The sequence below is a fragment of the Hippocampus zosterae genome, chromosome 18, assembly GCF_025434085.1.
Source record: "Hippocampus zosterae strain Florida chromosome 18, ASM2543408v3, whole genome shotgun sequence".
NCBI classification, from domain to species: domain Eukaryota; kingdom Metazoa; phylum Chordata; class Actinopteri; order Syngnathiformes; family Syngnathidae; genus Hippocampus; species Hippocampus zosterae.
Window position 1 is genome coordinate 8,264,300 of NC_067468.1, and position 16,993 is coordinate 8,281,292.

Genomic DNA, 16,993 nt, shown 5'->3' on the forward strand with positions numbered 1-16,993 from the left:
TCTTCATGGCTGTTGTTCAGTTAATGAAAAAAAAAATTAAAAGCACAAATGTATTAATTGCACATTGCTCAAGCATCACATTTATTTGTCAAATGCAGGTGACAAACCCCCACCAACTGTGCAGTCTCCAGTAAACACCAGTTCATAGCCACATGTGCAACATCATCGAAATACTCTGCAAGTCGAGACATCCAATGACTGATCAGGATAATTAGATATTTTCCGAGAATTGAATAGTCAACATAATGAACAAATGTAGAGTCACTGAACGGATAATGAGTCGCACAATGACTTGCACATTTCCAAGCCCCATACAGCACACGTTGTTGTTGGTGCCGAATCCATTGTAAACAAGGTCCCATCAAACAAAACAAACGTCCAAAACTTGATGCAAATAGTGCACTTTGTCAAATTGTGGCCTCCTGTCTAATAGAAACCCTGCTTCAATAACAAATCCGATTAATTGGCCCACTTGAAATAAAAATGAACATCACATCTTTAAAAAAAATGTTTTCCATCAAGAGTCATTCCTTTCAAATCCCAGTCCTCTGACGATTTAAGATCGCTGGCTACCAAGTAAGCAAAGCAAACCCAACAGTGTTGAAAACTTTCCCTTTGGTAATTTATACATATACCTCCCCCATAAATAATATTCGACTCCCTGGTTGCAAAAGGGCACAGGAATGTCTTTTAATGACGAAGGCCGCCTTAGCCGTTCAGTCTCTGCGTGACCACCTCCCTGTACATGATCGAGATATAGACGAAGAGGAGGAGGATGACAAAGAAGTCGTCCATGAATCCGAGAAGGCCGAAAAGCGCCTCAGGGACGATGTCGAGCGGCGAAGCCAGGTAGGTCAGGGCTCCAACCAGACAGAGGAGAATTCGGATTCGAAACATCCAGAATAGTCCGCCCACGGAGAACATTTCCCTGAAAGCGTGGCGGAGGAGGGTCGGTACGTCACGCAGCCTGTCCATTAACTGAGAGAAATTAGGGGGAAAGAAAAAAATATAAATAACAAGCGTGTGACAATGATAAACAAAATACAAGTCACTGCAGACATCTTTATAATCTATTTCTATTTATTAGTTTATTATTAGTTCTTATTAGTTGTGGTGCCTTGCTGACATTGCAGAATGAAAAAAATAATAAATGCTTGGGGGGGAAGTGACTGAAACTACATCTTAAGTTTATCAAACTATTATTGTAGTAAAAATGTCTGTTTTCAAGATTGTCAATTAATATTATAGATGAGCTGTCAGGGTTCGTTTTTAATATATTTATTTCCGTATTGATGTATGTCTGAACAGAAGAACGAAGAATTATACTTCTGTGTTGTACTGTAGGAATCTAAATCATTTCATAATATTTAGCGACATTTATTTTTTCTTAATCTTGCTCTTGACAAACACTACACATCTTTCTAAAAACTAAAACTAATACTAAAACTAATAAACGAAACAAAAAAAAAACTTTTGAAGTAAAAAAACAAATCAAATAAAATTGTGTTTTTTTGTTTTAAATTAAGAACTCACAGATCTTGGCTGGCCTGAGAAGCGACGGTTGTAATCGTTGATGTCTCTTAGGATGAGCTGAGGTTCTGCCTCACCATCCTGGACCCTCTGAGGAGTGGCATGCTCATGGAACAACGGGAAGAGCAATGTCACCTGGACACAAGGGGGAGACAAAAAAAATACAAGATATACAGGAGCTTATTTGAAGAAAGTCCAAGATGGAAAAAAAAAACCCCAGATGTGAAGTCTCACCATTTGTCTGCATATGGGACAGTTAATGGCACCCAACCAGGCGCCATACCTCCAGTAGGCTATAATACAGGAACCTACATGGGGACAGGGGAAAGCTACATTAAGTTGCTAATCTTAGAAAAATACATTTAAAAAAGGCAAGTTATCCATCGAATAAAAGTGCAGAATGTTCCTCCTCTTTGAGTACCTTTACCCAGGCAAAAACTACTACGCTGATTTCCACCAAACATTGTAGCAGGGCCAAATGAAGAGCCCATTAAATTCTGACGCATCTGTTTGATTTTGACCATTTTTGTCATGCATTGATTTTAATGCAAGGGGTGCGAACCTGTGAAGGTGTGAAATTTGTTATGATCCATACTAGGATTGGTCAGTTTAGGCAAAGATTTGTACTTTACCGTTTTATTTCTAGTGCGTCATAATAAGCTTAACTGAATTCAGAAATTAAATTCTAACAGTCAGTTGAAAGTACAAAGAGCGTGCATACCACGTTCAAAGCATCTAAACTCAATAATTGCCTAAGTGAAAAGATCGGCCATAGATTTTTTGGCTTTTTTTTCTTGACTGGGATTGTGGATACCAGCAGTACAATATCCTTACCACAGAAAAGATGACCACAGTTGGTCTCAACAGGGAGAACAGCTTGTTGTAAACATACAGGGCAAGACATGTCTCTATAATACTGCGGCCTGGGTTCTGGCTGGGGATTTTCCTCCTGGGATACATACATTAACATTAAAACATGTGAAGAATCAAATTGCCATAATTTAGATGGCCAACAATTACATATTATCACCTAATATAATACCAGTGATATTTGCACTGATGTCAGCTTTTTAGAGCTGACAATAGCCAGCTCAAGTAGCATTATCCTACAACTATTATGGCTTTTCTTTTTTGTATTTACTGTATTTGATTTATTATTAATTATGACATCGGTTATTAGCCTACAAACCTGCTCCGTTTGAAGCTGCTGTCGGACAGCGCGAACATGCTCCTGATTCTCCGGATGAATATTATGCGGTTGCTCCTCTCTGAAATATCAATGTGTAGATATGATCTAGTCAACGACAAAAGCAAATGAGCAAGGATTTCATGTAAACTAATATATTTTGCTGTATTTGCTTACCTGCAGAGTAGCGTAAGGAAGCCTGCCAGGAAGGTGATGGTGAGCACCACAACAAACAGAACTTGGTTGCTCACACCTTCTATTAACGTGTCTTCATCTTGGATGAGATAGTCCACGTCCGCACACTGATTGTCCTCCATCACCCACACTCATAACCCAATCATTACCTCCATTACTGTGGTGAATAAGGAGAAATACTGTCCAATTGCTAAGCACACTACATTGTCAACAAGCATATGAACATGCTACGTGCCAGCCACTAAGAATCGTTTTCAATCCAACCAAAATCATATTGGCGATCTAGGCATCGTTACAATATTTACGATATCTGTTTAACAGACGGCATATTTAATGCACCAGGTTGATGTAAGTAATCTACTCACCTTTTAGCTCCTCCACGGAAACAAACTATCTCAGGAGTCGGTCTGGTAAAGGCGTTACTTTCTAGGATTTTGAGACATTGCCCTCCAGTAAATGCTGTCTGTCATTATATTAAAGTTACAACTGAACGATGGCTATCGTTGCTAAATTTAGCAAAATACCTTGTACGCGAAAGAATTTATATTTACTGAATTTGGACTGGTGTTAGCTTAAAGTAGCCAAAACTTGTTAGCTGCTACCCACCCGTTTGCCTGATTGACAAGCGTCTTGGGTCTTACCGAAGATGTTCTGCGAATGAGATTGCCGAGTTCCTCGGCGCAAGACGCCCATTGAAAAGGATGCGGTAATCCCATTGCGCCGTTTGCAAAGACGGGTTATACAGTATATGTATTATAAATTAAAATGAAGGATAATTCCTTTGTGTTTTAGCAAGAAAAGTACTCACCCCCCCTACATGTTTCAATGCATTTTTACGTCTTGCTTTTATGGCGTTTGTGTGCGTAGCAATAGATCATCAACTGGATAATTATTTAAAATGAAAAATTATAAGGTAATGTGTATCACTTTGGCTTTGAATGGTGAACAGTAAATAATTTTACAGATCCGCTGTAGTTCTGCTTTCGCGTTTCCCTAGTATCAAATCTTTCATTCTTAGAACATCTCTGGACATTTCAGTGGTGCATTAAAAATTCACAGTTTTAACACGAGGTGGCAGTAGGTTATCTCAATACCAACATGACTTTCGTCAAACTGTTGCGAAGAAGTACCTCGCTTCCAGTCGTGACAGATAATGCTGTTATGTCCAGTAGGGTGCTAGTCTTACAACAACATATTTATTGATTTGTGGCCAAAACAAAATGCCTCGTTATGCTCAGATAGTGATGGGCCCTGCGGGTAGCGGTAAGGTAAATTATCCGACGATTCTTGTCTTGAATGAGGCACATTTTCGAGATAGCATCTTAGCTTATCTTCCTAGCTCTTTAGCTAACGAGATACACGTGATTTACTTGTTTGTTTTACTTTACAGAGTACCTACTGCGCCACCATGATCCAACACTTTGAATCTTTGAATCGTTCGGTTCAAGTGGTCAATCTGGACCCTGCAGCAGAGCATTTTGACTACCCCGTTATGGCAGGTGAGAGAGTGATATCACTAAATGTAGCTAAATGCAGAGACAATAACACACCGCAATACAAAGTAAACATTGTTCAAAGTTTGCTTCTTCAACAAATGGGCAGGTGAAAAAAATGGCATGCGGTAAGATCTCAAATTACAACGTGTTCCTCATGAATATCCAGACTAAAATGTACCATTTATTGTGATCGTTTTGACATATTACTGTACATAAATCGATGTTAAATAAGACAGAATAGATATATTTTGCTCCAGCAAAACAGGAATCCACGAGGTAAAATTGTACTTCATGCCGAACACAATTTTTGTGAAAATAATCTTTGGCCATTTAACATTGGTCCTGGCCTTAAAATTGGGAGCCCCTAGTATGCTGTTATGTAATCAGAATCACTTTTGTAAAATGTATGTTCACATTTTCAAATCACATCCTTATTAATTGGGATTTGTGACATAATACATTTATGGTATATCTGTCATCAGACATCCGTGAACTCATCCAGGTAGAAGACGTGATGGAAGATCCAACCCTCAAGTTTGGGCCCAATGGCGGTCTGGTCTTCTGCATGGAATATTTTGCCAACAACTTTGACTGGCTGGGGGAAGCTTTGGGTCACGTAGAGGATGACTACATCTTGTTTGACTGCCCCGGTAAACATAGAATGCATTTTTTTCATTATTTAAAACTATTCCCCATTGTCTTTATTTCAAGGTTTGATTTAAAGATCTATGTTGTTAAAAAAACAGGATTGATTGAAGGTTTTAGGCAAGTGATTCTGGGTCGTTTCAAATGTAAAATAATCCATTTAAATTTATTATATATGCCCTTTTAAGATGTACACCTTTGCATTTTGCAGGTCAGATTGAGCTGTATACTCATCTTCTAGTCATGAGGCAACTGGTGGAACAGCTACAGCAGTGGGAATTTCGGGTGTGTGGAGTCTTCCTGGTGGATTCCCAGTTCATGGTGGAGTCTTTCAAGGTTGCATTTTATTTTTCATATTAGCACACTATTTTATCTGTTCTCAGTTTGACATGACCAATTCCTCTGACTGCAGTTCATCTCAGGAGTCATGGCGGCCCTGAGCGCCATGGTGTCATTGGAGATTCCCCAAATAAACATCATGACGAAAATGGATCTGCTCAGCCCCAAAGCCAAGAAAGAAATTGAACGGTAAGTTGCGGTTTTTGCTTGCATCAGACCATATTTTTTATTTTAATGACAGAGATTGCTAGGTTTTCATTATGGAGGAGGCCTTTATTTGTTTCTGGGTTGCTGCGGCATACATATAGCAATGGAATGTTGTCGGTGGGGCGGTGCCTTGTATGTACAATGGCAGGAGTGTGAAGGTTAGTTAACTCGTGACCCTCACTTCTCCTCCCCTCTTGTATTGAAAGCAAATGTCTCACACATATTTCATATGTCACACTAGATGCTGGCACTGTTGTGTCATTTTTTTTAATTGGCTATAGTAGCAATATTCGTCTTCAAGTGGGTTGGGCATATATAAATCGAGCTCATAAAGATTGGGGCGTTGACATAATTGTCAGCTTTTTGGCTCTGAACAAAAGAAATTGATTTGACTTGAAACAAATGATGATGATATGCTTTAACTGTAGTCTAACTTTTAGTTTTAATTAGAGGTTATTTACATCCAAATCAGGTGAATGGTCTAGGATAGTCCAGGTCTTGACCAAATCCAAGTCTCACCCATAGTCAATTGCTGTTAAATAAAGTGTGTGTATTTAAAAAAAAAAAAGATGGGAATTGTGTTGATGTCACAGTATTTCTAGACCTCAATGTATTTGTTTAATTTTGTCGCATGAGGACAACACACTCAGTAATTATTTGGGTCACGCTGTCTAATAGAGTGGGAACCACTTATTGAGATGCGCTGTATTTCATTGTTGTTTATTAAACACCACAAAGTAGAAGGAGGCAGTATCTATTGACGTTTTGAAAGTTGTTGCTCCCTCAATGCAAGCCTTCTGTTTTCACAAGGTATCTTGATCCTGATATGTACTCCATGATGGAGGATAACACTGACACCATCAGAAGTAAAAAGTTCAAGAAGCTGACCAAAGCTATTTGTGAACTGGTAAGGGGATTTAAAACAGGCATTAATTTACATCCCTTTATTCGGGTCTTTATTTCAAATTGGCAGTGAAGAAAGTGCACAAACATTGAGTTGCTGGTTTGATTTGTAACATGATAGACAATGGGCAAAAAACGTTGATCATTGTTTTCCAAAGTAAAAGCAGGTTTGTCAATGTCTTATTTTGAAAAAAAAAGTTGTTTTGTGATTCTTTGAAAGTTTTCTGTTTTTTTTTTACAGATTGATGACTACAGTTTGGTGAGATTCATGCCCTTTGACCGTAGTGATGAGGAAGGTATCAACATAGTACTACAACATATTGACTTCACGATACAGTATGGAGAGGATTTGGAAGTCAAGGAGCCAAAGGTAACTAGCATAACTCATTGCGTCCTTGATTTACGACGGAATTCAGTTCCTACTGTGGCGGCGTTACCCAAATCTATCCGCACGCATGCCAGAACATTAGGGATGTGAATCTCAGCACTGAGGACGATTCGATACACATCTCGATGCACTGCCAGCGATGCGATACTTAAACGATACATGGAATTTTCTGGTGATACGATGCGATACGTTTCACCGTCGTCACGATGCGATACACATTAAGTTCAAATCAATGCGATCCGATACGATACAATGCAATTTGTTGCGATATTGTGCAATTAACATGATGCAAATAAGCAAAGAAAAAAAACTTTTAAAAAGATGGAATTCAGTATGGTATTACAAAACGGATACCACTTTATTCCTTATAAATAGTAGAACTTGTAAAACAACTTATTTAAGCCCTTTCACAATTGGGTTTTGTGCAAAGAAAATGTAAACAATTTGGCACCTGAGACTCACAGCTGTTGCTATAGTGTAAACACAAACAGACTATTCTCACTGAGTGTCTTATATGAAATATATATATATATATATATATATGAATCTATAGCGCAAGATGTCCACCCATCCACTGTAAGTGCAACTCTTTGTGCACTGTTCAGCGACACAGTAATCTCACTTCTTACTTTGTCGGGAATATGTAAGTGAACACAGACCTGTCTGGTATTTTATACCTGGGTTCCAAAACGTGCACGAGCTGTCTGAAACCCTCATTGTCCACCATGCTAAGGCTGGAGGTCTTTGCATATGAAATAAGCAGTGGCCTTAGTTATAGCCATTGCGCGGTCACAGTGAGTTGCAAGGGGACTCCCAAAATAAGAGGCAATTTTTTTCTGATCCTGACCTGGTTTACCAAGAGTTTCTCCGGTGTCCGACGAGGAACTGGGCGTGGAAGCGGGGCAGCGGGAGGGAAACTTGTCGGTGATCTGGTGCCATCGTTTTAAGTGGGTCTGCATATTTGTGGTTCTGCCGTTGTATGGCTTCTTAGTGCGACATTCCTTGCAAATTACGGAGGTTTTATCAAGCTTTCCGTCTTTCTTTTCGAAGCTGTAGTATTTCCAAACATAAGATTTGAATGTTGCGGCTGCATTAAATATAGTAGTTTCCTCGCCTCCCCTTGCGCTAACTTCCATAATGTTTCGCTAGTTGTGTACTGGACTGTATGTGACGCACGGCTCCCGTCCGTATTCAACACAAAACGCAAAGCAATGATGGTGCATTCATTGCGCCTAGGAAAGGGCAGATAGGTGACGTTTAACATGAATAAAACGGCGCTTGAATCTTATTTTACCGATACCCATCAATGCATCGTGATGAATCGCGATTTCACCCGTCAATCGCGTCGTACCCAGTGAATGAGCCGATGCACTCGGATCGCTCACGTGCGCATCGATGTATCGATTAATATCGATTATTTTCCACACCCTTACAGAACATGCAGTAGTCTTAACATTAACGTATGCTAGCTAACGCATGACTAAATACACCGTTGGAAGAAATAATTTTCTCAAAAGCACTTCTAGGCAATAAATGTAGAAAAAAAAGAAAAATATGAAGTACGATGGTAATTGAGCACTTTACGATGCATTATTAGAGCTCTGCCCACTACCATAATATCCCGCGGATAATACTCTACTGCGATTTGGGATCTTGAAACCAGGACAACCTTTGATAAGATAAGATAAGATAAGATATCCTTGTCCCACAATGGGGAAATTTACAGCCTCCAGCAGCAAGAATGTATGTAGAAAGAAGAAGAAAAAACAAAAACAAAAAAAACAACAACAAACATCTTTCAATTAAATACAATATGAACACAAATGGATAAATCGCAGTACTATTTACAATTTACCTTCACATCATTTAATTATTATTATGATTGTTATTTTTTATTCATCAGCCTGACAGCAGTCGGTAGGAACGAGCGTCGGTATCTCTCTTTCTTGCAGCGCGGGTGTAACAGTCTCTGGCGGATGTATGTATGTATAATTTTGTATTAAATAGACATTCACATTCCCAATCCTCTTCTCTTTTACAGGAGACTAACGAAGACTCTGGCGACACCAATTATGATGAGTTTTTTCAAGGCCAAGTGGAAAGCTGAGAAATGTCATTTCAGGACTTGATGTGTTCGCTTGACTTTTCCATTTGAACTCACTAAAAGACAAACGAAGAACCAGGATGTGAGACGCAATGACTAAGGGACTTGATTGTGTCGTTCACTTTTAATGTATACTATTTGCGATGATTATTAATGTGACTTTTGGGGTAAAATACGTTGTACATAACATGTAATTAACAATAAATACATATCCAAACCGATTTTATGGCGCCCCCTTGCGACCATTTTGCAAAGTGCCGTGCGGCCGCTTCCTGTTTCAACAGCAGGGTGGGACAGGCGGAAGCAGCATCTTGGGGTGCTAATATTATTAGTCGCCGAGTAGTTGAATTGATTATTTGTCCTTCAACATGCCGGTAAGTACATTCCACTCGCCCATAGTTGATTAGTAACCGAAACGGTACCGAACAACTCAAAAGAGACACGGCGTTGAGCGGGGTAAGCTTTGAAGTTAGCATCGTGGGCTAGCAGGGTTAGCAGTCGCTCGCTCTCAAATTAAATGGATTGTAACCTGCTTCAGCAAGAGTTTACCGATGTCGAACGTTGTTTGGAATGTGAGCGCTAACGTTTGGTTCGGCGTCGTAGACGTAAAACTTGGCGACTTTTTCAATTAAAGAGATGCGAGAAGACGCTGCGAGTTTGGAATATGTCAGCTGTGTTGAACTTCTCTTGTCAGGCGTATCACTCAACGATGCACGAGCAGAACACCAGGTCGGTGGGGAACATGGCTTTACTGCCCCTTAAAACGCAGTTTAAGGGACCAGCGAGAGGAGACGGTGAGTGGACAGCACTCACCCAGCCGAATTTATTCACTGCCAACCGTTTTAGAGTATTTGACGTTTGCAGGATACCATGGTAAGCGGTTATATAAACGAACACCCAAGGAGCAAATGAAAGAAGACTCCCATTTTACCCGGAAGAAAATAGTTTGATTCAGTATTTTTGTATGCTTTTACAAGAGCAGTTGAAAAAAAAAACAAATCCAAAATTGTGCTGACTTCATCACGAAAATGGGCCCTTGATATACACTGGTGCTTGTTGCGCCTCCGTAAAATTGTTTCCAAATTTGTAGAACTGTGCTCGATACTTGATTTATAAATAATTGTTTAGCAGCATCCTTTTGTCCATTCCAGGCATAGATTCAGACATCATCGATGAGGCTATCTACTACTTCAAGGCAAATGTGTTTTTCAAGAATTATGAGATCAAGGTGAGACATTGCCCAAATAATATGCGGTTTCCCCACATTTCAAGCTATCAGACAGAATGTTCAATGACAAAACAGCATTGAAGGCATGCATATTGCTTTCAAGTAGCTGTGCACTTCATTCCTTTGCATGCCCTCACTTGCTTCCGCTAGTTGGCCGGAGTGGGAGTTTGAATTAAATATATATTTCATTTAATGCATAACGGGTTGTTTTGTTTCTTTCTTTCAGAATGAGGCAGACAGGACATTGATCTACATTACACTCTATATTTCCGAGTGTCTAAAGAAGCTGCAAAAGGTAAATATATTTATAGCTGACATTCATTTGCGGTAAAAGTGAAAATATGGCATCAACATTTTGAGTAATACGAATTCCCCAACACGTAGTTTATATGCCTTTAATGTTTGCTAGTCAGCTTTTCAAATGTGCGACATTTTCGGGGCTTTTTTTGGGGGGGGGGTTCCAATTGTTTTTTTTTTAAATTGGTCAGTGTGGCATGTCTGACCCATTTCGGTAATGGCAGCAAAATGCCACAGACCCATTTTTTGAGTGCTCTTAATGACTGACTGTGTTTGTTTGCGCGTTACCCTTTGCAGTGTAGCTCCAGAGGCCAAGGGGAGAAGGAGATGTACACCCTCGGCATCACTAACTTTCCCATTCCCGGAGAGCCCGGCTTTCCACTCAACGCCATGTACGCCAAGCCCGCTAACAAGCAGGAGGAAGGTAAGACGCCGCTCAAGAGCATTCACGAAACCAACAATAATGCGCCAGCAGCAGTTTGAGTCTGGTCTGCCATTTGGTGATATTGTTAATACGTCTGAAAGAAGATCCGGATAAGGACATTGCCATTTCATGATGTTCTCCAACCGTGTCCAGACACGATGAGGCTGTACCTCCAGCAGATCAGACAGGAGACCGGCTTGAGGCTGTGCGATCGTGTGTTCGACCCCCAGACAGACAAACCCAGCAAGGTGAGTCAACTTTGTACACGGACAAAAGGGTTGATTGGACCAGCAATACAATGTTGAGCAGCCCAAATATATTTTAGCACTCGATGGTTCATGTATTGCATGGTGGCCACTGTCAATTTTATTTTTTTCACCCAGAAAGTTGCCCTCACAAATTTTCGAACATCCTGCCGTTTGTTTGTTTGTTTGTTTCAGTGGTGGATGTGTTTTGTCAAGAAGCAGTTCATGAACAAGAGCCTGTCTGCTCCAGGACAGTAAATGGAAGGGGGCAATGTTTGCATCCGTGCCTCTCAGATGGGACGCTTTATTTCTTCAGGTTGGATTTGTGCTTTTTGGAGTTGATAAACCTCATTTACAAATATTAAATTGAGCTGGTGCTTAATTCAATAAAGCAATTATGGTTGTAGGACAATGTTCTGTTTTCTTACTGCATGTGCTCTTCAAAATTTTACTCTGAAATCGTTCAAGGAAGAGGGAGCACAGTTACCGTGACCTTTTTTTTTCAGTTTTAATGACTAATTTAGGGCACAAACTAGTGAACAGATTCCCATAAAAGTAGGGCATTTTTCGATAACATTACAAGAATCAACGCCAGGTATCGCTTTAGTGAGGGGTATATTTTTCGTTTCTGAATTGCTTTCCATACCTTTGTTTACTGACATTTGCTCTCCTACAGGAAGAGAACAGGGATTAACCGGGATTACTCTAATGCTTGCATACTATTAATGTGTAGCCCTGTAAAATTATTTTTTTTCCACACAGCCTTTTATATTTAAAAAGGAGGCACAAGTAAAAGCACTCAAATGAGTTGGAAGCAAAATGTAATAGAACAATGGCGCCAAACTTTATTTCACACTGAAGTACGATCCTCTCAAACATCACACAACCGTGAGAACACTTGCCAGAGCAAATTTTGTAAATGAAACCACATAACATTCCGATATGCCCTTTTGTTTTCCACAACACAAGCCCTCAGTTTGTTTTCATAAAAGGCACTGTAGGCTTTATGGCTCAGTGTGGCAGCTGTAAACCCCCCACCCATCACCCCCCCCCCCCCAGCCTCCCGGCAAAAACCTCTTCACTGCTTCTTGTTTTAAAATAAATAGTTAATATAAAGAAAAACTAAGATTGGAATATGCTGCATGTATCAAGGAGGTTCTGGTTAAAAAAAAAAAATAGGTTGGCTTATGCAGGTAAATTGTTGCGTCTTTTGAAATCCGGAAACGTGTCTTGTCAATGAAGTAGACTCTGGACTGCCTCTCAGCATTCCTGGTTCACCTCAGCAAGTTTTTTTTAAATCCCCAAACTGAAAAAATAGCACAACCAAATCAGGCTTCCGTAGTTTGTGTGCCACTCGGTCACATTACAAGTTGTTGCACTTACATGCGAGACGTCAGTCAAAAGCCATCTCTTGACTTTTCCGCACACAACGTGCAACCTTCTTCTTAAAAATTCCTTTGGGATCGTCACGCCACTCTTTCTGTAAGGCGCCACCGTACTAACGTGAGCATTTGGTCTTTCTAATGAAAGCTCTCAAGGCCCCCGGCTACAAACTTACCGCTGCGTCAACGTTGGCGGGAGAATCGCCGTTGGGGTCTGCCAACATGGAGATGACACTGATCATGATGGTCTCCACGGTATGGATTGGCAACCAACGCTCCTCTGGCTTCTCATAGCCATACTTGTCTTCTCCAGGCTCGTGCAAGATGGAGATGCATACGTCGCCGTTTTTTGCAACTGGCCAACAGACAAAACGGATGGTGAAACCTAAAAAAATGTGACTAGAAAGCCAGTTTGCACACGGCGGCAAAAAATATCCCACACCAAATGGTGTGGGATATTTTGAGAACAACATTCGCTGTTTCTATAAATTTGTGCAGGTCAGTGAGGGAATACAGTGCGACTTTTGACTCGCGTACAGATCAGGTTTACACAGGAATGTTATTCCAAGGACCTTAACTTTCTCTTCTGCCGTAGATTGGCATCTTGTCTTTACCCTTGCATACCCGTAAAGAATGTTAACTCAAGTAGTGCATAGAACAGAAGAATACAAACCGTTAGGATGCCAGATTTCTGTGATGAACTTCATTTTGGGTGGTCTTAAAGGATAATCCCGTGGAAAGGTTAAAGTGGCCTTGAAGAACCCTCCTTCACTACGAAATGCAGACATGCCAGAAATCATCCGTTGAAATTCAAGCACTCCAAAAAACAAATGAACACATTTTTAATGATGACTGGATGAACGTCACTTACAAGAGTGTGTCCTGGGGTCCAATGACGACCACTTCCCACTGAAAGATGTCATTGTCATCCACAAGACCCGCCGAGAAGCCTTCCACGGGGTTCTTGTTCAGATCTGAAAGGTCAACATTCGTTTACTGAGACGTGGCAGGGGTGTAATGCCAATCAACCGGCGAATAGCACGCAAATGATCCGTGTTTAACAGCTGGGGATGGGATCCTTTCACGGGTCCTCGTGCCCACACAGAGGACTTTACGTGCGTGCCAGTGATTGAGCAACAGCAGCGAGTTTCAACTTGTAAGTGGCCGCTCTGTGTTTGCGAACGCACTATTACACAAAACTGTGTCTCAACCAGCCCAAACCGTAAACGTTACTGTTCTAGTTAAATATATCGCAGAGCTATGCCTCCAATTGGCCGTAGCACCGCTTTGCTAACTTACCTGCTAATTGTTTACGGAGCAACAATGCCGACTGTCCCGTCATTTCCCTGCTTAATAAAACTTTCCCACTCTGATATTTGAAATAACTTCTTCTTAAACAGTGTCAGGCGACAGACCCGAGTAAGCTAGACATTTGACAAGATCCACGTTTTGTCGTGTTCTGAATACGCCGACCACACGAATTAATGGGGGCGGGGAGAGCTCAAAGGAGGCCAAAATAATACAGTTTCATTTTCCCTCAGTTGGCGCTAGCAGGAACCTACGCCGTTACTATTCTCATGAAACTTTGAAGAAAGAGAAATACCAATTGAATGATAATTTATGATCAGAATTACAATAATGAAACAGAAGTTTGAGAATTCTGCAAACAAAACACACAAAGAGCAATACAACAGTTATAGAAAAACCTCCAAGACATAATATCGGGAAAAGCAAAAAGGAGGAGGGCTACGCTTAATTCGTACGGCCAAAAGTAAAATTGAACGACAATTATCGGTATAAACGTTTACATTTTTGTACAAATAACATGCCCAGAAGATGTACTTTCTGCCCTAAAGTATAATTAAGATAAAAATCCATTTTTTCCTCTCGTTTTTCTTGTGGTTTGTAGTGGTAGTACAATCTTGAATGCAATGATGACTGTGTGGCATTTGAAAGTATTTTTAGTTTTCACTGATAATTATAATTGTATTCATATGCTTCCGTGATATGGCAATAATGGCATATAGCCCTCACTTTGTCAGCTGGGATAATGTCCAGCTCATGATCGATGCCAGCTACCTAAAGCGGGGGTCACAAACGTAGTGCTCGCAGGCACCAGATAACCCCCAAGGACCACACAACTAGCCCGTGGGTCTGTTTCAAAAATATCTCACAGTGATAGGACATTGGGATTTTCTAGGAAAATTGATCATTTGAAAATGTAAACACTGCCAGAGATTTACAGAAATTAAGTGTTGTAAATTGATAGTTATTTGTTTCCCAATTATTATGAGAAATTATGAATTATAGGTGACCCTGACATCAGTTAATATGATTTATATAAAAATATAATATATTTATTTATAAAAACATCAAATTAAAGACATTTTCAGAAAGATTATTTCAACAGTGTCAAACTGATAGCCCTTTGCATTAATGAGTACCAAGAAGTAGCTCTTGGCAAATTGACATCTCCCGAATTTTACTGATTATTTAATTATTATTATTATTATTATTTTTATTATTACATTTACTTGGCAAAGTATCGGTAAGCAAGCTCAGATTTTCGCACGGTCATTGTGTTCCGAGGGCAAAAACGTATCTCATTATTATTCCTTGGACAGATTCTGGGAATGAGAATTTTTCCCTCGAAGAAAAGGTTAGGTGTCTTCAATAAAGGTTACCTCAAAGGTCGCTGCATGTTGTTCACTTCTACCCACCGTTAATCATTATCGCTTTAATGTAAAACAATTTGCTGAGATTGAAAGCTTCTTGCGCTTAAAATTGGGAGTGTGTTGCTAGTTTGAATTCCATGAATTCAATATATACTTGTGGAATGTTTGATGGAAGGCAGGCAGGAAGTCTTTTTTTTTAATGAACTCTTTTTTTAGGAAGTGGATCAGACTTTTACTGTCTTGCAATGGTATGAATCGTATGAACAATTTAGTTGCTGTCGGTTATGACTCAAATGTTTTATTTTGACGCATACATTACTGAGATTTTATTCTCATTGATTTAGCGGGTGCCTGAGGTTGTCCTTGGCAATGCGTTTTTAGTTAAAATTCTGTGTGATGCTCATTCTGGATAGACTACTCTTATTCAAGTACCTTGTCAAGTGGAGACTCGTAAAATAAATAAATAAATAAATGTAACCACAACTCAGCATAATCTCAGGGCTATCCGTTTGTATTTTATCAATTCAGTCATTCAATTTTTCAAATTTCCGGTGGAATATCCGTGGTGGAAAATAGCTTTAAAGAAACGTCCCTGTGATTTATTGCCTGGCACCAAATCCTCCTCCTCAAATCAATGGGAATTTGGACTTTGTCGGCCTTAGTTTAAAGGTGATGGAGGACGTGTTGAGAAAAAAAACCCCTCCGACTTTGTGTTTATTTCACTTCCAGGAGGAACCTTGGCGTAGGAAGATTTTCCTATTATTAACATCAGCAAAGCAAGCGATGAGTACTGTGATAAACGTCGCTGTCCAGTCAATGAGACCTGCATTGTTGGTAGTTCTCAGTAGGTGGCAGCGTGTCACAGATTTCTGAGCAGAGAAGCTGCCGACTGTTCCAAGTTTCACTTCAACACCCATACATTCATTTTCTCAAGCTTGTGCGTCCAGTGTAATCCTTGAGGAGAGTCCCTGGAGTCTCATTGCTTTCTCCCTGTCAGAATGAAGACTGCAATTTTACGAGAGAAATAAAAATGCAGACTCCCAATACAGAGTACATATTTGAAAGGCCACAATTAACCCCGGGTGAGCCTTGGTGCATCTGGTCGTCCCGCTTGATTGACCTTTCTAACGCCTTGATTGGGCTTGTTTTCCCATTGATATGCCCTCTTTTAAATAATGGAGCATTAAACCCCTGCAGGGGAAGACCACAACCCCCTGCCAAGCTGATTGCATCCTGCGTTGATGTAAATCCCCCCCCCCCCCCCCCCCCCCCTACATGGTCATGGATGGAGTTCCCCGATGTGGCTGGAAATGATTAGCCCAGTCAAAATGATGAAGAAAAAAAAAGACTGGTAATTCAATTGGATTCTGCTCACTATACAACCAACACGCACTGTTATGTAAAAATCCTTGGCAGCCATTGGACTGAATTCTATCAAGACATCAATTCTAATCCGAATATTAGGATACTGTCAGAAAACGGACAATGAAGAGAATTATAAAGCGGGCAAGTATAATGTGACGTTTGCCTGAATGTCGATTTACTTGTGTGAAATGTCATTCAGGACATGCATTATAAAGTCAATAATGATCTAAAAATACTCAGGGTACCTCTCGTCAAGGGGTGTCGAAATGTTTTCGTGAGTGAGAGGGCCGCATACAGAAAAATGGAACATATTTACCCACAATTACCAATGGTTGCCAAGCTCCTGCACTTTGCCGGCATTCACCATTTTTTTTTTGTCTTTTT

The 16,993-nt window shown here is 40.2% G+C and overlaps 4 protein-coding genes and 1 long non-coding RNA gene across 7 annotated transcripts; 3 read left to right on the forward strand and 2 right to left on the reverse strand.

Annotated features, from left to right (window-relative positions):
- Positions 1-53: 53 nt before the first annotated feature.
- Positions 54-3,585, reverse strand: rnf170 (ring finger protein 170). Of its 2 annotated transcripts, XM_052051269.1 has the most exons (7): positions 3,277-3,585; positions 2,894-3,068; positions 2,720-2,798; positions 2,365-2,479; positions 1,765-1,838; positions 1,534-1,665; positions 54-978 (listed from the first exon to the last, which is right to left on the reverse strand). In XM_052051269.1, exons 2-7 carry the CDS (start codon positions 3,031-3,033, stop codon positions 709-711), a joined length of 810 nt encoding a protein of 269 aa, XP_051907229.1. In that variant the 5' UTR covers positions 3,034-3,068; positions 3,277-3,585; the 3' UTR covers positions 54-708. The 2 variants fall into 2 exon arrangements, with proteins under 2 accessions (XP_051907229.1, XP_051907231.1); XM_052051271.1 differs by lacking the exon at positions 3,277-3,585 and having other exon boundaries at positions 2,720-2,824; positions 2,894-3,042.
- Positions 3,586-4,010: 425 nt separating this feature from the next.
- Positions 4,011-9,214, forward strand: gpn3 (GPN-loop GTPase 3). Of its 2 annotated transcripts, none has more exons than XM_052051264.1 (8): positions 4,011-4,179; positions 4,302-4,410; positions 4,890-5,057; positions 5,264-5,388; positions 5,465-5,580; positions 6,409-6,505; positions 6,743-6,871; positions 8,931-9,214. In XM_052051264.1, the coding sequence occupies exons 1-8, from the start codon at positions 4,132-4,134 to the stop codon at positions 8,994-8,996; spliced, it is 858 nt and encodes a 285-aa protein (XP_051907224.1). In that variant the 5' UTR covers positions 4,011-4,131; the 3' UTR covers positions 8,997-9,214. The 2 variants fall into 2 exon arrangements, with proteins under 2 accessions (XP_051907224.1, XP_051907225.1); XM_052051265.1 differs by having other exon boundaries at positions 4,015-4,174.
- LOC127591299 (uncharacterized) lies at positions 6,878-8,424 on the forward strand. The gene is made up of 2 exons (XR_007959847.1): positions 6,878-6,975; positions 8,337-8,424. It is a non-coding gene; the product is annotated as an uncharacterized LOC127591299 (long non-coding RNA).
- An 11-nt stretch (positions 9,215-9,225) lies between the features above and the next one.
- arpc3 (actin related protein 2/3 complex, subunit 3) lies at positions 9,226-11,599 on the forward strand. Its single transcript, XM_052051273.1, has 7 exons — positions 9,226-9,367; positions 9,688-9,787; positions 10,145-10,221; positions 10,448-10,516; positions 10,816-10,942; positions 11,096-11,190; positions 11,383-11,599. The coding sequence occupies exons 1-7, from the start codon at positions 9,362-9,364 to the stop codon at positions 11,443-11,445; spliced, it is 537 nt and encodes a 178-aa protein (XP_051907233.1). The 5' UTR covers positions 9,226-9,361; the 3' UTR covers positions 11,446-11,599.
- Positions 11,600-12,007: 408 nt separating this feature from the next.
- ube2g1b (ubiquitin-conjugating enzyme E2G 1b (UBC7 homolog, yeast)) lies at positions 12,008-14,073 on the reverse strand. The gene is made up of 6 exons (XM_052051274.1): positions 13,869-14,073; positions 13,441-13,543; positions 13,243-13,340; positions 12,746-12,924; positions 12,571-12,667; positions 12,008-12,493 (listed from the first exon to the last, which is right to left on the reverse strand). Exons 1-5 carry the CDS (start codon positions 13,909-13,911, stop codon positions 12,581-12,583), a joined length of 510 nt encoding a protein of 169 aa, XP_051907234.1. The 5' UTR covers positions 13,912-14,073; the 3' UTR covers positions 12,008-12,493; positions 12,571-12,580.
- Positions 14,074-16,993: the final 2,920 nt, after the last annotated feature.